This window comes from Carassius gibelio, chromosome A19 (genome assembly GCF_023724105.1).
Source record: "Carassius gibelio isolate Cgi1373 ecotype wild population from Czech Republic chromosome A19, carGib1.2-hapl.c, whole genome shotgun sequence".
Taxonomy (NCBI): Eukaryota; Metazoa; Chordata; class Actinopteri; order Cypriniformes; family Cyprinidae; genus Carassius; species Carassius gibelio.
Window position 1 is genome coordinate 9,714,333 of NC_068389.1, and position 21,841 is coordinate 9,736,173.

General features: G+C 37.0%; 1 protein-coding gene and 1 long non-coding RNA gene across 2 annotated transcripts in view; one reads left to right on the forward strand and one right to left on the reverse strand.

Annotated features, from left to right (window-relative positions):
- The window catches only part of LOC127935413 (atrial natriuretic peptide receptor 1), a 108,413-nt gene that overhangs the window by 38,013 nt on the left and 48,559 nt on the right, over window positions 1–21,841 (forward strand). The window contains exons 4-5 of the mRNA XM_052533245.1: window positions 3,731–3,844; window positions 14,508–14,643. Coding sequence (XP_052389205.1) covers window positions 3,731–3,844; window positions 14,508–14,643 — 250 coding nt within the window. The remainder of the gene's footprint in view (window positions 1–3,730; window positions 3,845–14,507; window positions 14,644–21,841) is intronic.
- On the reverse strand, window positions 3,075–6,355 carry LOC127935422 (uncharacterized). The gene is made up of 2 exons (XR_008148088.1): window positions 6,011–6,355; window positions 3,075–3,359 (listed from the first exon to the last, which is right to left on the reverse strand). It is a non-coding gene; the product is annotated as an uncharacterized LOC127935422 (long non-coding RNA).

Here is a 21,841-nt window from a genome sequence, read left to right on the forward strand (position 1 = left end):
TCCACCATAGCAGCACATCTCGAATATAAGTGTGGTTGTGTGGGCCGCGAGCTGAAAAAGGTTGGGAACCACTGATGTACACGATTGTCTTTTTGTATTTTCTAGTTTTCACACAACGTGTAAACATTTTACTAGTTAGACTTTTTCCAAAGACTTTTTCCAAACTATAATTTGACTAAATGTATAATCAGGTGAAATATTATGAAGTTTCAATAACAAAATACAAAACTATAACATTCAAAAGCTTGATGTAAATAATTTAAATGTAACAAATAAAGATAACTGTAACAAATGTAACAAACAATGCTGTTCATTCAATTTATTTCCCCTAAAAAACCTGAAAAATATTCTCAGCTCTTTTCAACATTAATAATAATAATAATAATAATAACAATAAATGTTTTTTGTGTAGAAAATAAGATTGTTAAAAGTATTTCTGAAGGATTGTGTGACTGGAGTAATGATGCAAGAAAATTAGTTTGAAAGTCAGCTTTGATTGTTCCTAATAAACTGTTTAAACCAGGTACTGGTAGTCCTGTTGGAAAAAGAAATCTGCATCTCCATAAAGTTGGTCAGCAGCAGGAAGCATGAAGTGCTCTAAAACTTCCTGGTATACAGCTGCGTTAACCTTAGACCTCAGAAAACACAGTGGACAAACACCAGCAGATGACATGGCACCGCAAACCATCACTGACTGTGGAAACTTTACACTGGACCTCAAGCAACGTGGATTGTGTGCCTCTTCTCTCTTCCTCAAGACTCTGGGACCCTGATATCCAACTTTCATCAGAGAGCATAAATTTGGACCACTCAGCAGCAGCCCAGTCCTTTTTGAAGCGTGACACTTCTGATGCTGTCTGTCGTTCAAGAGTGGGGTGACATAATAAATGCGACAGCTAAAACCCCTGTCTTGTATACGTTTATGTGTAGTGGTTCTTGAAGCGCTGACTCCAGCTGCAGGCCACTCTTTGTGAATCTCCCCCACATATTTTAATGGGGTTTGTTTCACAATCCTCTCCAGGGTGCGGTTATCCCTATTGCTTGTACACTTTTTTTTTCTACCACATCTTTTCCTTCCCTTCGCCTCTCTATTAATGTGCTTGGACACAGAGCTCTGTGAACAGCCAGCCTCTTTTGCATTGACCTTTTGTGTCTTGCCCTCCTTGTGCAAGGTGTCAATGGTTGTCTTTTGGACAACTGTCAATTCAGCATTCTTCCTCATGATTGTGTAGCCTACAGAACTAGACTGAGAGACCATATAAAGGCTTTGCAGGTGTTTTGAGTTAATTAGCTGATTAGAGTGTGGCACCAGGTGTCTTCAATATTGAACCTTTTCACGATATTCTAATTTTCTGAGATACTGAATTTGGAATTTTCCTTAGTTGTCAGTTATAAACATCACAATTAAAATAAATAAACATGTGAAATATATCAACCTTTTGATGATATTCTAGTTATGTGACCAGCACTTGTATACACACACACACACACACACACACACACACACACTGTATACTGTATATAACTTATCCCAGATTTGTTTTTTTCTATTATGTTTTATCTATACTTACATCAATATTTATATCACCTGTGAGTGGACTTTTTTTTTTTTTACAGTTTTACATTTTGCACAGTATGAAAAGACCATCTGTAGACTTCTGCAGTATATTGGTTGCAAAAAAAAAAAAAAAAAAGGTTTATGAAATATGTAAGATTAGGTCCACAAAGTGACTGTATATGTGGAACATTAAGAAATTTTGAGAAAGGTTTTTTTTTTTTTTTGGGGGGGGGAGGGGTATCCAAGGTTCTTTATAATATATTATTTTGTTTTCTTATGAAGAAAGAAAGTCATGCAGGTTTGGAACAATGATAATGCAGGAATTTTCATTTTTGGGGTATTATCAAATTACCGTTTTAAGTCAAAATATAGATTTATATTAAGTAAAACTGTAATATTTACCTCTTTAGCTCGACTGGAACATGCTTCAGTTTCCATTGGGGTACACATACTGTTGGAATAACAACCAACAGACCAACAAAAGAGGAGCCTTTTAGTCACATTTTGGTCTTCTCATTCTAATATTCATATGACAAGGGACAATAACCATTACTAGATTATCTTAAATATGTTACATTCCAAAGTTTAAGACTCATGTTTGCCCTTAATGAGCAATAAGAAGCACAGCACAAAAATATATATAAAAAAATACAATTGAGGATGTAAGTAAAATGAGAAAACGAAAAAGAAGAAAATACTATTTAAGTTATTCTACTTCAAAATGTCCCATTGCTAATGTTATTAGCAATTTCTGAGAGAAAATAGTTTCAATATTTTTCACAAGGCAGGAAAATCTTTTTAAAAGCTCTTGCTGAAAATGAATCATATTTACATCACTGTAATATTTTGTAGTATTGTTTTGTTTGTCTGTTTTGTCCTTCTGTGCTGTTGAAAATCCAAGAGAAACCGTCTTCAGAGGCACTCTATTATTCAGCTTCAGCTTCAGTTCCCATTATCCACTTCACATGAATACACAAATCTGAGAGGACAGACACAAAGTTTGAAGATTTGAGAATAGATGCATCCCAATTTTTAGACAACATCCTTTCAGATTGCTCATTCAGATTTGAATGGCACAGTTTGTGGCACAGATGCCAATTTTGGCTCAACACATTTGGAATTATTGTGAAACTGGACATCAACGGTTCACATAAAAACATCTCAGAGGATGTGACTGTGAACGAGTGAAAACAAATGCTTCATGCTTTATGGAGGGAGCTGTTGGTAATTTGTGCCAAAAATTTTTTAAGCAGACAAAAGCCAAAAGACAAAGCACTACTCAGGATACATGTATTTTTAAAATAAAAATATGCTTTAATAATTTTTATGAACTGAATGTTAATTGTGGTGTTTGCTGTTTGTTGTTCTGTTTGTTGTTGGCCTCACTACCCTGGACAAAATTGGATTTGTTACGAATGGCTGGTCTTAGTTAATGAAAGCCAGCTTTTTTTTTTTCATTCTTTTGATTCACATACAGACACTGAGACAAACAGAAATCTGCATACACATTCAGACGTTGGGATTCATATGCAGTAGTTTATTAAAGAATGGTCAGACAGGCAGAAATTAGGAACAGCATCAGGTGTGTCAAGGGATATCCAGAAACAGCAACAATAACAGTCATAGGTCGGGCAGGCAGCAGAGAATCACAGGTACTATAAACAATCCAAAGCTTTTATTGGAGTTCACGGGCCCTCCAGTTGATGATCATGACAGCTACAGTCTTTAAGGAATGAAAAAGTAAATGAAGTTGTCTCTCATGGTGAAGGTTTCCTCTGGCTGGTACCATCTATCTTTAACCCTATAAAGTTTAAGGTTTCATAATTATTACACACATTTCGACGGCCTCTTAAATTATCAGCATGAAAAAAACTTGTTGAAAAACCAATCTACTACATACCTTCTGTCATCTGATTGATAGTTTATATTTTTTAGAAAGTAAAAAGCATTTTATTATAATGTAAAATTGTCTAACTTCGGGTTGTGTTTCAAAAGTCTTTTTGCTGTGAAATATTAACTTTTTTTTTATAAATTACAGAAATGTGTATATTGTTTATAAAAAGATTATGTCTGGCTGTGATTCACACTTATCCTGTATCCTAACAAGAGTAACTTTTTTTTATCTTGTACATTAAACAACTCAAAATGTGCCTTTGTGTTGAATTCTCACAGAACGTGAAGATCCTGACCTACAGAGAGCCTCAGAACCCCGAGTACAAGGACTTTGTGTCCAAACTGAAGACAGATGCCATGGACATGTTTAACTTCAGTGTAGAAGATTCTCTGGTAAGAGTTCATCAAACAGTAATATTAGATAACAAAAATAATTGGCCATTTGCAATACTTGTAAAAAAAAAAAAATACACTTTAGTATAGTTTATAAAATAGTATTTATTCCTTTGAATGAAGATACTTAAGTGCAAACCAAATAAAGCCTTGCACTGATTGTAAACAGATTTTTGAGACCAAACCACTGGAATAAGATTTCTGTTCCTGGTGAGTTTTTTTAAACCACATGGTTCCCTTGTTGAATGAATATCAATCCACTGCACACGTAAGACCCCAGTGACTTTGAAGCTTATAAAAGAATGCAAATGGTTTCTCTGGCTTCTACAAGACGCAGCACATTTTACCTCGTCTTAATAGATTACAGCTGCACACTAACTCTCAGTTCACCTTTGGGATGTTTCTCATAAAGAATTATCCCAAGGTTTAGACAATAAGAATGAATTGTGCCTGCTTATAGCATTGTTTACTTGGATGTGTTTTCTACATTGTTTTAGCCCCCAATTCACTAAAGTAATTATGTAAATCAGATAGAGACACAGACCTACAACATTAGTGTTGATTGCAATTTGCACAGGGCAGTTCTTCAGCAATCAAGCTGGTTTTGACTGCTAGGCTGTGAAAGATGAAACAAACTCCATTTAAATGCCAAAAGAAGTGGGGCTGATAGCATGCATCAGCATGTGTGCGATCCACTGGTCAAAACCTAAGAATGAGGGCAAAAATATATGTCTGAATAAGCAATCCCTACTGGGGTGATGAAACAAACAGCAATGACCCACAGCTTTCACATCGCAGACTGTGAATATAAGCTGCAACTTCAAGTGCCAAGCACAAACACCACAGCCCCGTACCAGCAATAGCCATCCAAAATTGTCCATTATGAACGTATGTCCCATTAAAAGAAAACAGTTTTGAAACGGTAGTGGTTATTAAACAAGTTTCATACGTCCATATTGAGTCTAAAACCACTGGTACTATTGAAATAAATGAGACACAGTTAAATGCAAACATTTTTTGTTTTGCTATTGATGTGCTCTTTACAGTCTTCATAAATGATATATGGTATACATGTATTTGTATTGCTTTGACCATTCTCCTATGATGCCACCTTCTTACATGCCATGATTAGTCAAGTATGTACAATGCCTGCACACTGTTGGTCAAACTACTTTTAAGTCATTACCTTCAGCAGTTATGAAAAAAATAGGAAAACAAAGCCAAAACCTGGACATTTTAGGCAAATTAGAAATCCCGGCCAAGACATGTCTAGGAAAAATATGAAATATGGTGACCCTGTTACTGAATGCACCTTTAAATAAAAATCTCTTACTTGCATTATAATGAAATAAAGCAAAGTTAATTGTTCAAAGCACGCTTAGGAATCTGGTCCATTTTATATTATGCCTCATTTGCATAGAAATAACTATTTTGCTCATATTCAATTAAATAATGATTGCTGCAACCCGTATCAGCCTGCATCATCAAGTCAAATTTATTTGCATAGCACTTTTCACAACACACATGGTTTCAAAGCAGCTTTAGAAACAACCATGGTATTAATGTTTATAGTTTTATCAGTTGACGATAGTATTGTTTAGATTTTGCAACAATGCAAGCAGTCAAGCAGGTGAGAATTGCTATACCTATATATCGCCCTATGTGAGTGTACTGAGGAGAAAGCTGGACCTACTGTAATTATATATCCAACATATACAGAACTGGGTGATAGGCATAGATACATTTTGTGATGAAATAAGAGTTTCATGTATTGCACCTGGCTGATGATGGACTCTGGTGTGTGAATTAGGATATTTGTTTAAATGAAAGGTTTTGCACAGAAGTTTAATGAAATCTGCATCTTGTAGTTTTCTTTGTGCCAGAGTGTCCCTCTTAGAGAAAATCTATATATTTAATCCCAACCGCATGGGAGAAGAGCTTTATATTTATGATCTACTGAGGTTTTGAGGAAGAAAGGGAAACTGTTTCCCCTGAAACAGACTGAGATGGTGGTTGTTCTTAGTCAGAGAGGATTGAAGTTGCCGGCTCTGCTTGTTTGTGCTCTGCCAGTAAATGTCACCCGGTACTCGCCCAGAGCAAAAAACCCTGATGCATTGGTGCGTGATGAGTAACCTTTCACTGACAGTAGGGAAGAGTGGTAATTACCCTTAGCTGCAGGTCTCCTTGTGCGAGTCTGTCACCACAGAGGAGTCTGTTAGCTCCGGATCAGCTCAGGGCTGGTAAAGATGTGTGCCCTGAATGAGCCTCCTACCCACCCATCCTCTGAAGCTGAATTACAAGCTACTGATGACCTTCTAGAGCAGTGATCCATAAATCTGGCTCGCGAGATCCACTTTCCTAAACAAACCTACCTGTGATTTTCTAATGATCCCGAAGACACTGATTAGTAAACTCAGGTGTGCTTGATTAGGGTTAGAGCTCAACTCCGCAGGAAAGTGGGTCTCGCGAGCCAGATTTGAGGATCACTGTTCTAGAGGAATGGATTCTGATTTTATCTTCTCTAGCAATGATGTATGGAGCCAGAAGAGTCTCAATAAAGATAAATGCACACACTACAGTCACATATGCACACACAGGATTCATAGATGCACACACATGATTCATAAATACACACACAGGATACACAAATGCACACAAAATTCACAAATGCACACACAAAATTTAAAAAGCACAGAAGATTCACAAATGCATACAAAATTCAGAAATGCACACAAAAATCAGAAATACACACACAATTCAGAAATGCAAACAACCTTTACAAATGCACTCAAGATTCACAAATGCACAGAACAAGATTCACAAATGCACAGGACAAGATTCAGAAATGTATTTCTGATGCACACACACATATATCTTGATTTACAAACTGCTTGCGGTCTGTGAACTTCACTGCATTTGTGTGTGAATTTTGAGACTCCCCTGACTTGGCTTGACACACAAATGCTTTTTTTAAAACAGGGAATGATCAGCAACCAATCAGATATCTGCCTTGCCTTCTTTTAGCCAATCACAAGAATGCACCCCACGTGGGGGGATTGTTTACTTATAAGCCAATCACATGAACGTGTTCACACAGCAATTGTATTAAATTGTATGAAAATACAGATGTTTAGATTACAATTCAGGTTTATTTTTTATTATTTTTTACAAAATATAAATTAAAAAATGTCTCAATACATATAGCCCAGTGACTGCAGAAAAAAAAGTTAACCATGGATTCATAAATTTGCAATAGGCAATTATTTCATTTTATTGAAATATTTTAATGAAAGTAAAAAAAAAAAAATGTTTAAACCTTTTTGAATATTTAAATATATCTAAATATTCTTTTGGATGCAATATAGAAGTCACTTTAATTATAATATTCAGTCCCTACATGAAGAGAGAGTCAGTGGTCCGCTGCGAGAGGAAAGTGGCTCTCTGGCTGCGAAAAGTGGGTCTACGGCTGTCGTTCGCTTAGGAAAGTGAGTTGATCGCTGCGTGAGGAAAGTGAATCGTTCGCTCAACTTCGCTGCTTGAGGAATCGTTCGCTGAGGAAAGTGAGTCGCTCGCTGGGTGAGGAAAGTGAGTCGTTCGCTGCGTGACTCCTGAGGAAAGTGAATCGTTCGCTGAGGAAAGTGAGTCGCTCGCTGGGTGAGGAAAGTGAGTCGTTCGCTGCGTGACTCGTGAGGAAAGTGAGTCGCTCGCTGGGTGAGGAAAGTGAGTCGTTCGCTGCATGACTCGTGAGGAAAGTGAGTCGCTCGCTGGGTGAGGAAAGTGAGTCGTTCGCTGCGTGACTCGTGAGGAAAGTGAGTCGTTCGCTGCATGACTCGTGAGGAAAGTGAGTCGCTCGCTGGGTGAGGAAAGTGAGTCGTTCGCTGCGTGACTCGTGAGGAAAGTGAGTCGTTCGCTGCGCAAAGTGGGTCGCTGGCTGCGCAAAGTGAGTCGCCGGCTGTGTGAGGTAAGTGAGTCGTTCGCTGAGGAAAGTGAGTCGTTCGCTGCGTGAGGAAAGTGAGTTGTTCGCTGATTGGCTTATAAGTAAACAATCCCCCACGTGGGGTGCATTCTTGTGATTGGCTAAAACAAGGGAGATATCTGATTGGTTGCAGATCATTCCCTGTTTAAAAAAAGGCATTTGTGTGTCGAGCCAAGTCAAGGGAGTCTCAAAATTCACACACAAATGCAGTGAAGTTCACAGACCGCAAGCAGTTTGTAAATCAAGATATATGTGTGTGTGCATCAGAAATACATTTCTGAATCTTGTCCTGTGCATTTGTGAATCTTGTTCTGTGCATTTGTGAATCTTGAGTGCATTTGTAAATGTTGTTTGCATTTCTGAATTGTGTGTGTATTTCTGAATTTTGTGTGCATTTCTGAATTTTGTATGCATTTGTGAATCTTCTGTGCTTTTTAAATTTTGTGTGTGCATTTGTGAATTTTGTGTGCATTTGTGTATCCTGTGTGTGTATTTATGAATTATGTGTGTGCATGTATGGATCCTGTGTGTGCATATGTGAATGTAGTGTGTGCATTTATCTTTATTGAGATTCTTCTGGCTCCATAATGATGGTGGTCCATTCCAGATCAAAATCAGCTTTTTGCACCCTTTCGTCTGATACTCATATCTTTTTCCATTGAACACAAAAGAAGTTTTGCAAAAAGACCAAGATATAAACCAAAATATTTTAAGTAGGGCTGTCAATTGCAATTAATTTGGTGCAATTAATTAAACTGCACCTAATTTAGAAAATGCATTTAAACCATTCATGTGTTAAATTTACCCCTCCCTTCCCAGAACTAATTCATCTCTATATTTCATACAGTTGCTGAAAAATATGATGCAGGACGATGACTGACAGAGTAATATAGGCTATTATAATGCAGTTATATGCTCCAAAAATTCAAGATATGAAGGCAAAATTGCCCCTGTGTGGGTTTTTGTCTTATAATTATAATTTGAATCATAGGTTAGCAATACCACAAGAGAAAGTGACATTTGGTTTTAGTTTTTTTCTCCAAGCAACAGTGGTGTTTTGTTACTGGTTGAAATTAGGCCTATGTTTTTGAATGAATCGAGTGGGCCAATAATTCAATGACCCACTCATAAAGCCACGTCATTTAAGCCCACGCCTTAAAATAGGGCACTGCGTCTTCAGCGGCTCAGATGTCGGGAGTAAATGACGACTGCTATGTTCATTATTACATCCAACAACAAAACGCTTCAATCGCTTAGGAGTCATTCTTCAGCTCACTTAGGGCGGGTTTAAGGTAAGACACCAGTCCAGTCTGTGCTGAAATGCCACTGTCAATCAAACTATAATTAAAGGGGTATGTCTGTGTGATGTCACAAAGACGGGCATCTGAGATTGGCTAGATTTGAGAAAGGGGTAAAGATTTTAGTATGTAAAAAAAAAAACACTATGCATTTTTTTCATTATAGGCTTGTTGTGTTCACACACTGCCAACACACATTTCAGTTCAAACTACTTGTAAAAGTGCATGTAGCATCCGTTGACCCCTTTAAGCTAATATTATTTGCAATTAGCAATTATTTGTATTTTTTGATTATGGGTAAAATGTATTATTATGCTTTAATATTTGTTTCACGTGTGGGCAGCCGTGAAACTCATCATATTTTCACTGCTTGTCCCATCACAGAGAAGGAGAGTTAATTTGATGTACCACTCTGTAAATTAGTCACAATAACATTTCTTCATACTTCATACAACAAAACGTTACAAATCGCTTTTGTAAAATAAAGAAACCTTACACATACAGTGCGCTTTCTGCCATCTCGGTCTCCATATACTTCTTTCAAAAATGAACCAAAACTAAATTAATACTTCCCTCACAAGACATGAAAAAATAATATTTTCTGTTTAATTACTTTATGTAAAACCAACGGGAGGTATAGTTAAATGCATCATATAATTAATGAATTAAGATCACACTTTCGTAATTTCAAGTCATTCTGAACACAACAAACTCACACAGGAACATGTGCCTTATTGCTAGGAGACACAAAAAAAAAAAAAATAATAATAATAATGCAACATCGACTCTTCCAGTCTATAAATCGGGGAAAAAATCTGTCCGAAAGTCATCCAGTATATTCCAGCCTTTAGTAACAAACATTTCCACATGTAGATTTACCACCCTGCCTGTGTGTACTACAGTCAACATGGCCAAGACTTATTTGCAATGCCTGGAAAAAGTTGGGGCTGTGTTTTCATAGATAACTATTAGATGAGATATGCTGCATGCTCTGTGCACAGTCATATTATTTGCTGAAGTTTAATAAGGTGCCTGCAACTCTTCTCACTGTTCTGTCATCTGTTGTTCTAGTCTGTTAGCCTGATGCATCCATCCATTTCCCCAGGGAAGTGAGCTCATTTGGAAGGTTCCCTCTGCCTGCAGCTCACACGTCTCTCTCCAATTAGTTGTTCCTTTCACTGCCACCATATTATTATAGCCAAACAAATTCTCTCTCTGTTTCTTTGCCCGTGTACTTCCTTTGGTAAACTATGTTTCATGGTATTTCAAATTTATCTTCCCATTTCACTGTGGAAGGCTTAAATTCTTCATAAATTCTCTCTTTAATTCAGAGCATTGTTAGGCACTGCCTATGGCACTGCTCTCTCTGACTCAGAACAACCTGGCAATTGGATAGCAACACCCAGGCAACCAAGCAGAACACCCTAGCAACTCCATAGCATATCCCAGAAAACCCTAGCAACTTCATAGAAACATCCAGGCAACTGCCCAGAACACCCTAGCAACTGCATAGAAACCCCCTGGTAACTGCCATGCAGAAACACCCAGGCAACTGCATAGCAACACCCAGACTCATGTTTTCTGTTTTTTTTTTTTTTGTGTAGTTTGATCTGGATATGTTTATGGCTCACAGTCCTTTAGCACACATAAATATGCTGTTGCTTTATATCTTTTTGTATTGCTCACAGTCTGAATCTGTAATTGCTTTCTATGCTTTATTTTGTCTCCACATTGTTTTTCTTTTATATCTCTCAATCTGTTGCTTTTTTTTCTGGTCTGAATGACATTTTTTCATCTAGTCCTGCCCACTCTCAATTCATTCAACCTTTTACTCAGAATTTACATTTCACTGAACCGTTCTTCTTCTCTTAGGATGGTAGAAATCTCCTTTTCTCCTTCTGTAATCTCCCAATCCGCCATCACACACAGATGTTCCATATCGATGAGTCCATGCTCTGTCTATAGTTGCTATGACAACTACACTTTTTCTACAGCTCTCTGACTCCTTGGCTTTTTGAAGCATTTTTCCCTCCGTTTCATTACGCTACATCAGAGCTCAGATTTTGTCAACAACTGTTTGGCTCTGTTTCACTGACTTCTACCTGTGAATGGCTGTAGCTCAAGGTGACACATTTTTGAAACTTTGATTAGATCTTAGAAGTAAAATAAAACTGATCTGTCCAGTTTCTTAAAAGTGTAAACTTGTCTTAAAATTCCTTAAATTCTTACAATCTACTGAAATAGAGTACAGTAAGTTAGATTTTTTTTCAGGCTAAAGCACTGAAGGACCTGCACGGGGTGGTCATGACCAGGCAGCTCTAAAAGAGCTACGGAAGGCAACTGACCTCGTGCGTAATGAAGGTCACTGCACATTTGCTGGGTCATGTGACGACCATGCTCATGGTCCAGGATTGCCATCTCTGGCTGTGTCTGGCCGACATGAGGGATGCTGAGAAGATCAGGTTTTTAAATGCTCCCATGTCCCAGACCAGGTTTTTTGGTGACATAGTCAAGAGCTTTGCCCAGCAGTTCTCTGCTGCATAAAACCAGAGAGATGCCATAAAACACATCTTGCTCTGGCAGACAGCTGCAGCCTCCACCCAACCGCTGGCTGCAGCACCTTAGTCTGCTTGTCACTGAGGGTGAGGGTGGTCCTTTGTGTCCACCCCTGCTCCAGGCCACTGTCAAACCTGGCAGCAAGAAGAAAGTTAAAAGGCCCTGAGACAGGCAACCCAGAGATGGAGGAAGCAGCTCTTTGAGAGATTGTGATCGCACCACTCCCTTCCTCGGAGGAGGGCCAGGTGGAGAATCCACCCGGGTGTTTCTTTTTCCTTCTGTTCTGAAATTCTCTGCAAAAGAGCAGTTTTTTTCTATCACTGAGTCCCATGAGGGCATGGAAAGTAGTGCAGAACCATATAACTTTCATTCTCCTCTATAAACCTGCGGGCAACCATAGGTGGTTCAAGAGCGCAATTAGAACTCTTTGCATAACTGTGGAACCAGTAAAATGATGCACTGCACACTCAGACCCCACTTTAGGCCTCCACTGAGCCCCACAAGCTGGGTCTCTATGTTCCACCTTGCTGCCCCAGTGTGGTGATGTCTGTGGTTCTGCTGGTCCCAATTGCACAGTCTCTTAGAGCCTGGTTAGCACTCCTTAGCCTGTCTCACTGGCTCCTTCAGACCATAAGACACCGCTATACGATTTAGTTTGCCCAGCAAACGCCCAAGTTCAGGGGCATCCAGTGAACATCAGTGAAGTCTGGCAATGCTCATGTCTTGCATGCAGAGATCTCAGTCCTACTGGCAAAAGACACATCAAATCCAGCCCCTCCAGCCGATATGAAGGCAGGTCAAGTCAAGTCTGAGCCAAGTCAAGTCAAGTCTGCATTGTTGTCAATTCTTCCACCTGTACTGCACATACATACAGAGAATTTAAATTGTGTTACTCTCAGACCCTTGGTGCATACAGATAACACAACAGTAGACAATAAAAATACAGATTGATACAAATTAAATATAAATTATATTTGTATACAACTATACAAATAAGGGCTTGTAAAAAAATTAAATACAAATAAAATTAAATCAAATAAAGCAGCACAAGGCACATGGCAGATAGAGTGCAAACCAGTGAAGTAAACAAACAGTGCAGATAAAATGATTGTAGTGCAAGAGAGATTATTCAGACTGATTTAAAGTGACAAAAAGCTCAGAGCAGTTCTTTATTTAAACTGACTGAAGAGATAGTTGAATGAGGTAGTGAGAAGACCAATGCTGCACAAAGTGACTGGTGCAGGTCAGAGTTTGTTAGTCGGAGGGGAGAGTGGAAGGACCTGGGGATGTGGGACCTGGGGATGTGGGACCTGGGGGGGGGGGGCAAAAGAGGGGAGGGGGCTCAGAGTTCAGTGGTGCTTGGGGCAAAAGAGGGGAGGGAGGGCAAGGTCAGGAAGGGAGTTCAGCTTCCTGACAGAAGGAACATATTCCAGTCAGTGGTGTCAAAACATGAAGTGTAGGCCTGCGGAGCAGATCAAGTTTAACACACACTGCCAACAGAGTTTAACTCAAAAAATTTTATCTGCTGTCATCAAGCAGGGACTCACTGTATGGCAAGCTTAAAGTTGTTTTGATTTTGATTATTTCTTTGTTTTGGCGTCACTCAGTTTTCTCCCTTTTCCCATAATTTACCTAATAAGTTCTTTTATTTATTGACTGTTAATCTGCACCTCTTAAAATAAATTGAGCTCGTATTGAAAATGATTGCCTGTTTTCTGGTCATTTCCTTTCATGGTTTGCTGCAGTGCCATTTGTGTCTCACTTAAATGTTATGAAACATCCCCCATAGAAAATATTTGGTGCTTCATAAAGAGGATGATGCGACAAAGAAGACCTAACACAGTTGAGCAAATAGAAGCCTGTATTAGACAAGAATGGGACAACATTCCTATTCCTTAACTTGAGCAACTTGTCTTCTCAGTCCCCAGACGTTAGCAGACGGTGATAAAAAGAAGAGGGTCACACAGTGGAAAACATGGCCTCGTCCCAAATTTTTTGAGATGTGTTAATGCCATTATTTTTCCCTTAAAATGATACATTTTCTCAATTTAAACATTTGATATGTCATCTATGTTGTATTCTTAATAAAATATAGAAATTTGAAACTTCCAGATCATTGCATTCTGTTTTTATTTACAATTTGTACAGTGTCCCAACTTTTTTGGAATCTGGATTATATTATGCAATTTAAAAAAGCAAAGAAAAGCCTCTAACACTAGCTTGCTCTATTCTTTTTCTGTTCTGTCTGTTTTCTTTTTATTTATTATATGATTTAAAAAAAGAAACTTGCTACATGAACTGCATTAAGCTTACTGAGACTTTTTATAGCTCTTGCATATCATTGCTGTTTTGTTGATTTTGATTGCTTCCATTGTACTCATTTTTAAGTTGCTTCGAATTAAAGCATCTGCTTAATGTCTAAATGTAAATATAAATGTTCTGCCCTTGTGCTCCTCCTCATGTAAATAACAAGCTTGAATTAGGTCTTAGTGACTAACTCCTTATCACCATTTTAGAATGTATTTCCATTATCAAACAAATTCTGGATAAACAGGATGCATTTCAACATATTTAGGAGGGATGTGTGATATTAAACAGTGAAGCAGAGGTGAGTCGAGCCACAGGAGAATGATGGACAGCATTAGGAATGCTGCCATTTTTCTTAACACACAGTCTCGTGTGGGTCATCGAATTACAGTCCTGCGATGCTGTCAAGTTTTCTATCCCTATGATCTCTAGAGAGCATGTAATCTAATAAAAGTAATTAAATTTAATCAAACCCAATTATTTTGAGATTTAATGCAAGTATGTAATTTGTGCACTTTTCTTCCAGATGAATCTGATTTCTGGCTCATTCCACGATGGAGTCATGCTGTATTCCCATGCACTAAATGAGACTCTGGATCGGTCAGGTGTGAGGCCCCCAGGGGACGCGATCAATAAAAGGATGTGGAATCGCACATACCATGGTCAGTTCTGCTTAAATTCACCTATAGTCTCACATAGCTAGATTTTTTATACCAAATGACAAAAAGTCTGGGAAAAACTGCAGCTTATTCTGAGCGGGAAGAGACAATTTTGACCACTGTGTAATGTCACCAACCATTTTCTCAATTTCATTCACATCCTCCAGGCACTTTATGATTTGCTTTTTTGTTTTGTTTCACATTTTATTTTTGTTTTGTAGTTTTTTTTTTTTTTTGCTGTTTTGCAATTTTTTCAATCATTATTATTATTATTATTATTTTATTTTATTTTTTTATTATTTTTTTTATTATTATTATTATTATTTTGCTTTTCTTTGTTTTTCTTATTGTTTTGTTTTGTTATTGTTTTGCACCTGCCATTATTTCAGCATTGTATTTTAGATATGCTTTCATTTATGCTGTTTGTTTTGTTATGTTTGTTTGTTTTGTTATGTTTTAGATGCATGAAACTCACATACTGACAGACTCTCAAGTGCACTTTGTGTTTGTTGTCCTGAAACTCGTGGCTCAGATTAATTGCACTAACATCTTTGAATACTTTTATGTACTTTTTCTTTAAATTAAAATGAAAATATAAAATTAAATTAATGCATTTAGCAGACGCTTTTATCCGAAGCAACTTACGGTGCGTTCAGGCTATCAATTTTTATCTATCATGTGTTCCCAGGGAATCGAACTCCCAACCTTGGAGCAATGCGCTACCAATTGAGCTACAGGAACACTATCTTTATCACTAACTTTAGTAATTGTCTTTTCCCCCTTTTATTACTTTATATTTTCTTGTATGTTTTGAAGCAATATTAAGTTGGTTAAATTCTTAACAATTTTTTTTATTTATTATTAATTTGTAACTATTTTAAAAAGTAGGATGCAATGCATCGTGATGCATCATGATATCGAATTGAATCGAATCGTTAACATGATAATCATAATCAAATTGAATTGTGAAACCAGTGCATATTCTTTCTGCTTCGATCTGATTTGCATTTTGGTTTGACTTTTGCTTTTTGTTTTGCTTTGTTTTCTTTATTGCCTTTTGTTTTTATTTGCTTTTTTTGTTGTTTAATATCTAGTTATATCTAGTTAAGTGTCTGTCAACAAGTGTCTTTCAAAGGTTTAATGCCACTAACTTGGCCCTTAATTCAAAATTATTTTTATATTTTTTTTACTGATTAGATAGCTAAAACATGTATTAACACATGCACTTTCCTTCTCGAAAATGGAATTTTGTCCGCATACATATGTTTAAGTGAAGAGAGTGTTCAACATAAAATAACATTGCCTGGTTTAACATTAGCATTTGCATTTAGCACTGGAAGAGTAGCTATAATTTAAAGGAGGGACATTTAGGTAAAAAAAAAAAAAGGTAAATGAAATGTGCATAACAAATATGCAATCTCATCAATCTAAAAGCATGGAGTAATTAATCTGGTGTTTATTGAATCCTTCAAGTATATAAGATTTATTTCAAAAGTGCTCATTTTATCTACCCAGTACCTTGTAGACACAACTTTTTTTCCATGTTGACTGATAACATATAAATAAAAAAGTGTGTACCTGGTGTACTCTTACACCAGTAATTTGTGTTATTTTTGCCAACGCTACCCGGCTGATCTTTTCACTAAAGGTCTTACGAATGCCTTTATTTTATTTATTTTTGGTTCTTGCCACTTGAGTCAATACTTAGTGAGGCCACTTTGATCACCATGAAGAATATTAGTGCCTCTGATTGAGCAACGTGAACACATTCTGCTTCTCCAGGTGTCTTTAGATCCCAGGTATCTCATTCAGCTCCAAAATGAGATTTTTGGCAAAGAATGACTTTGTTTAAAAAAAGTAAACAGGACACTAATGGGGAAAGAGAAATGTCTGTCCTTTCTCAAGTTAAAGCCGGTGACTTTTACCATCCTCTCTCTCTTTCTATCTTTTGTCTGTCTGAGCTCATTAATAAGCTGTTTAGTTTGCTCTGCAGCTTGTGTTCAATATCCCCTTAAGGGTCCAACCAGCACCAGTCTAAGAACAGCTCGCACTGCCAATTAGCAATCTTACCCGTCTTTGCAACAAAGTCCAACACTCACAATCAAGTAACTCTCAAATCACAGCCGTACGTCTCAGTGGTTAGAGGAAGGAATTTAAAAAAGGAAATAGGCTTTAGAGGTAAACTGTAGCTCAGTTTAGACCCTTATAGTCAGTTTTGTGAGTTTTATGGGTTTAGATCTTATATAACTTGTTAGGTTGTACAACACGTTCTTTTGAGTGTGTGATAACGGGATGATCCTGAGCCCAGACATACACAAGAACCACTGTGTGTATTTGTGTGCAGCATGTGGTTGATGTGTCAATGTATGTTTGTGTTTGCATCTGTATGTGTTTGTTTCACATAAGCATGCTGAAAAAGAAAGAAAAAATCTAAACAAAAAATTCAAAGAAAGGACATGAAAGAACAAATAAAAAGAAAGAACAGACTTGGGGATCTTTAACTCAATCGTCCATGTCAATGTCTGGCAAAGTTCAGCTCAATATCTGAGAATGGTCAAATCAAGGTCTTCAGGATCATTAGAAAATTTCAGGCAGGTGTGTTGGATTAGAGCCAGAGCTAAACTCTGCAAGACATCCGCTCTCCAGCACCTGAGCTGAATAGCTCTATTAGAAACAAACAGAAGAACGAAAGAAAGAAGGAAAGAGCTAATCAATATACAAAGAAAAGAAAGATCAAACAAAAAAAAACTTGTGTCAAATGCACAAGAGTAAGAATGTGCATTTGATCAGATGCAACTGCAGTCACAATTTATGAGATGCATTATTCGAATGCTTGGTGAAAGAGACGTGTTTTTAATCTAGATTTAAACAGAAAGAGTGTGTCTGAACCCCGAACATTATCAGGAAGGCTATTCCAGAGTTTGGGAGCCAAATGTGAAAAGGCTCTACCTCCTTTAGTGGACTTTGCCATCCTAGGAACTACCAGAAGTCCAGTGTTTTGTGACTTTAGGGAGCTTTATGGATCATAACGTGGTATAAGGCTAGTTAGGTACACAGGAGCTAAACAATTCTGGGCCTTATAGGTAAGTAATTATAATTTGTAACTGATACAGAATTTAATAGGTAGCCAGTGCAGAGACTGTAAAATTGGGATTATTTTGATCATATTTTTTTGACCTGGTAAGGACTCTAGCTGTTGCATTTTGGACTCCCTGTAGCGTGTTTATTGAAGATGCAGGACAACCCCCTAGAAGTGCATTACAAAAGTCCAGTCTAGAGGTCAATTAATGCATGAACTAGCTTTTCTGCATCAGAAACAGGTAACATGTTTCGTGGCTTGGCAATGTTTCTAAGATGGAAGAATGCAGTTTTTATAACATGGTAAAAATGTGGTTTTCAAAAGACAAGTTGCTGTCTAATATAACACCTAGATTTTAGACTGTAGAGGAAGTAATAGGACATCCGTCTAGTTGCAAACTGTAGTCTACTAGATTCTGTGTACTGTTTTTTGATTTATTTATTATTTTAATAGGAGAAAATTATTGGTCATCCAATCTTTTACATTTTTAACACACTCTGTTAGCTTAGATAATTTAGAAGTTTCATCTGGTCTCGTTGAGATATATAGCTGAGTATCATCAGCATAACAGTGAAAACTAATTAATAATAATATTAGAAAATATATTAGAAAATAGAAGGGGACCTAGGACGGATCCTTGTTGCACTCCATATTTTACTAGTGATAAATGAGATGACTCCCCTTTTACATAAACAAAATGGTAGGATCTAAACCATCTTAGAGCCTGCCCTTGAATACCTGTATAGTTTTGTAATCGATCTATGAGTATGCCATGATCTATGGTGTCGAACGCAGTACTGATATCAAGTAAAACTAGCAATGAGATGCAGCCTTGATCTGATGCAAGAAGCAAGTCTTTTGTAATTTTAACAAGTGCAGTTTCTGTGCTGAAATTGTGTGTCACTGAAATTCTTCATACATATCTTTTTTTTTTTTTTTTCAGGAAGGAGCTCAATTGAGCAGACACAACTTCTTTTAAAAAAAATTTAGACATAAATGGAAGATTTGAAATAAGCCTATAATTTGCCAGTTCACCAGGATCTAGTTGTGGTTTCTTAATTAGAGGCTTAATAACCGCCAGCTTAAATGGTTTTGGGGTGTGACCTAAAGATAATGATGAGTTAATAATATTGAGAAGCGGTTCTTCTGCTACAGGTAACAACTCTTTCAGTAATTTAGTGGTTACAGGATCTAATAAACATGTTGTTGGTTTAGATACAGTGATAAGTTTATTTAGTTCTTCCTGTCCTATAGTTGTAAAGCACTGCAGTTTATCTTTGGGTGCGATGGATGAAACTGAAGTATTAGACACTGTAGAATCTACATTCGCTATTGTATTTCAAATATTATCTATTTTATCAGTGAAGAAATTCATAAAGCCATTATTATTAAATGTTGATGGAATATTTGAATCAGGTGTCGTCTGGTTATAGATAGATATAGATGACAGAGTATTTTTCACAAATAAATATTTAATAAAAATATAATTAAAAAGGAAGTAACCACTGTAACCAGAGATGTATAGTAACGAAGTAGAACTACTTCACTACTGTACTTAAGTACTAAAAGGCGGTATCTGTACTTTACTAGAGTATTATTTTTTTCTCCTACTTCCACTTTTACTTCGGTACATATTTTCGCTGAGTTTAATACTTTTACTCCGATATTTTTTTTATGTGCTGCATCGTTACTCGTTACAATTATAATAATGTTATGAATCATTCCATTACAAACCACTGCCAGAACTGTAGATGGCAGGTTTGATGAAGCTGCCACATCATTGAGCGAAACAAGCGATTAAGAAGACTGCGCGTGCTGACTGATGAACACCGAGCCGAGCCAGATAATGACTCGTTCATGAGTCAAGAACCGGTTGCCTCGGTTCTCGGATGACCAGTAACGTTAGTTCTTTCTGACAGTTCGATTCAATAAACCAGTTGAAGAAAACAGTTCACCGATTATTTTGCGCTCGATGCAATGGCGTCCTTTTCTTTGACTGCACCTGGGCTCATAACATTTACACAGAATCAGTTCAGACGCAATCACCAAAAGAATCAGTTCGGTTCAGACGCTCTGTGTGTTGGTTTGCTTCACGCTAAATCACACATGCGCAGTATCATCAGCTCCTCGGTTCACGAATCGGACGCGTCTGACAGAAACGGTTCTTGACTCGTGAACGAGTCATTATCTGGCTCGGCTCGGTGTTCATCTTCAGTTCTCTCTTCACAGCAGTTCAGTCAGTCTACTGTTTGAGTCAATGAATTACTCCGGGATATTGGTTTGTTTGAACTCAGAGGGAGTGTCAGACACATTAAACAAGTTAACAGCTTAATTCATCTGTGGATTAATGCGTATTGGATACGCGAACTGTTTAAAACGATTCAGTTCGATTTGGTGGACTGTTTCAAAAAGATCCGGTTACATCGAATGATTCGTTCGCGAACCCGATATCACAAACTGCTTTGTTTTTAACTGTCTTACAACAGACACGGAAGAGAAGAAAATGCTGAATAAAGTCGTAGTTTTTGCTATTTTTGGACCAAAATGTATTTTCGATGCTTCAAAAAATTCTAAATTACCATCTGATGTCTTAGGGGTTTGAAACAACATGAGGGTAAGTTATTGATGACATCATTTTGCAAATTGGGCTAACTAACCCTAGTAACCGTTTTTTGTTTACAAGAAGCTACAGTCAAAGGAATTGTTATTGTCCTTTAGGTTAATCATTTGAAATAGTATAAACAATATGTTAAAACTTTTGACTACTTTATTTAATAGCTACATAACACAATACTTCTACTTTTACTTTCAGTACTTGAGTAGTAAATTTTAAAATAGACTACTTGCAATACTTAAGTACAAAAAATGTTGAATACTTTAGTACTTCTACTTAAGTGTGGTGCTTAAAGAGCACTTCAACTTCTACTCAAGTCACTTTTTTGATAGAGCACTTGTACTTTTACTCAAGTATGGGTCTCTAGTACTTTATACATCTCTGACTTTAACCAAAAGGGCATTCAGTATTCTGGGAAGTTTGTATGCATTGGCAATCATATTGTTCAAATAAAGCCAAGGTAGCAATAATTTTACATACAGTGAAAATGACATAAATATGACAGTGGGTGAATGCATAAAACGCAGCATAATTTGAAATCACGTTTAAAGTTTAAAGCATTCAATTAACACCGACTGACCATCACACAGAACACGCGATCATTCAGGTCACATGCAAACTTCAAAAGATCTCACTGCTGGATTCAACTAAGTTTGCAAGGTTTGCGAAATTAAATATTCATTAGTCATTCAAAGGTTTGTTTAAATGAAATAAATAAAAAATAAATGCATATTTGCTTAATGCTGATGGCAAACGGGAAAGTATTATAATGTTTGCCTTTGTATTACTAATATAAAAGTAATCATTATAATACTTTTTGTATACATTAATTCCTTTGTTTAACCGTTCTATCTGATTATTAGACAAACTTCTATTTGTATTAGAAAGAACCGTTAACAATGAAAGTAAACAAGAAAGTCAGTATGAGCACTTGGTGCACTCAGGCACTGCCTTTCTCAGCGCCATCAAAATAAAACCTTGAACACATCAGCCCAGCAGAAAACCTTATCGGCCAATGCCGATATATCGATCAACCACTAGCAAAAGTACACCGATCCACCCAGCATTCACCCACATCTCACAAACGTCATAAGGGAGTGGCATGGTTAAAAACTTAATATGTTAAGTAGTTTGAAGCATTTTTTGCACTTTTTTCATTACATTCTTTCATTCTGATTTTAAAGAAGTAATGGGATTAATAGCTATTATTTTATTCTATTGACAGCCATGGCATTTAACAGTAGGAAATCAGAACTAAATCTTACATGCATTGTGGAAAAAAAATAGTTTGCTTTGGCTTTAGGACATTGGCAAAATAAAAGCCAATTATCTCATTTCAGAAACACTTTTCTCATGCTTAATATTTTTCACACACATTATAAATGGGTCTTTATGCATAAAAATATATTGCTGCCATGATATCAAATAAGGGGCTCCCCTCAGAAGGCCATCAATATATGTATATGTAGTGGTCCTTTTATTAAATTTAAAATTTATTAAATAAACAA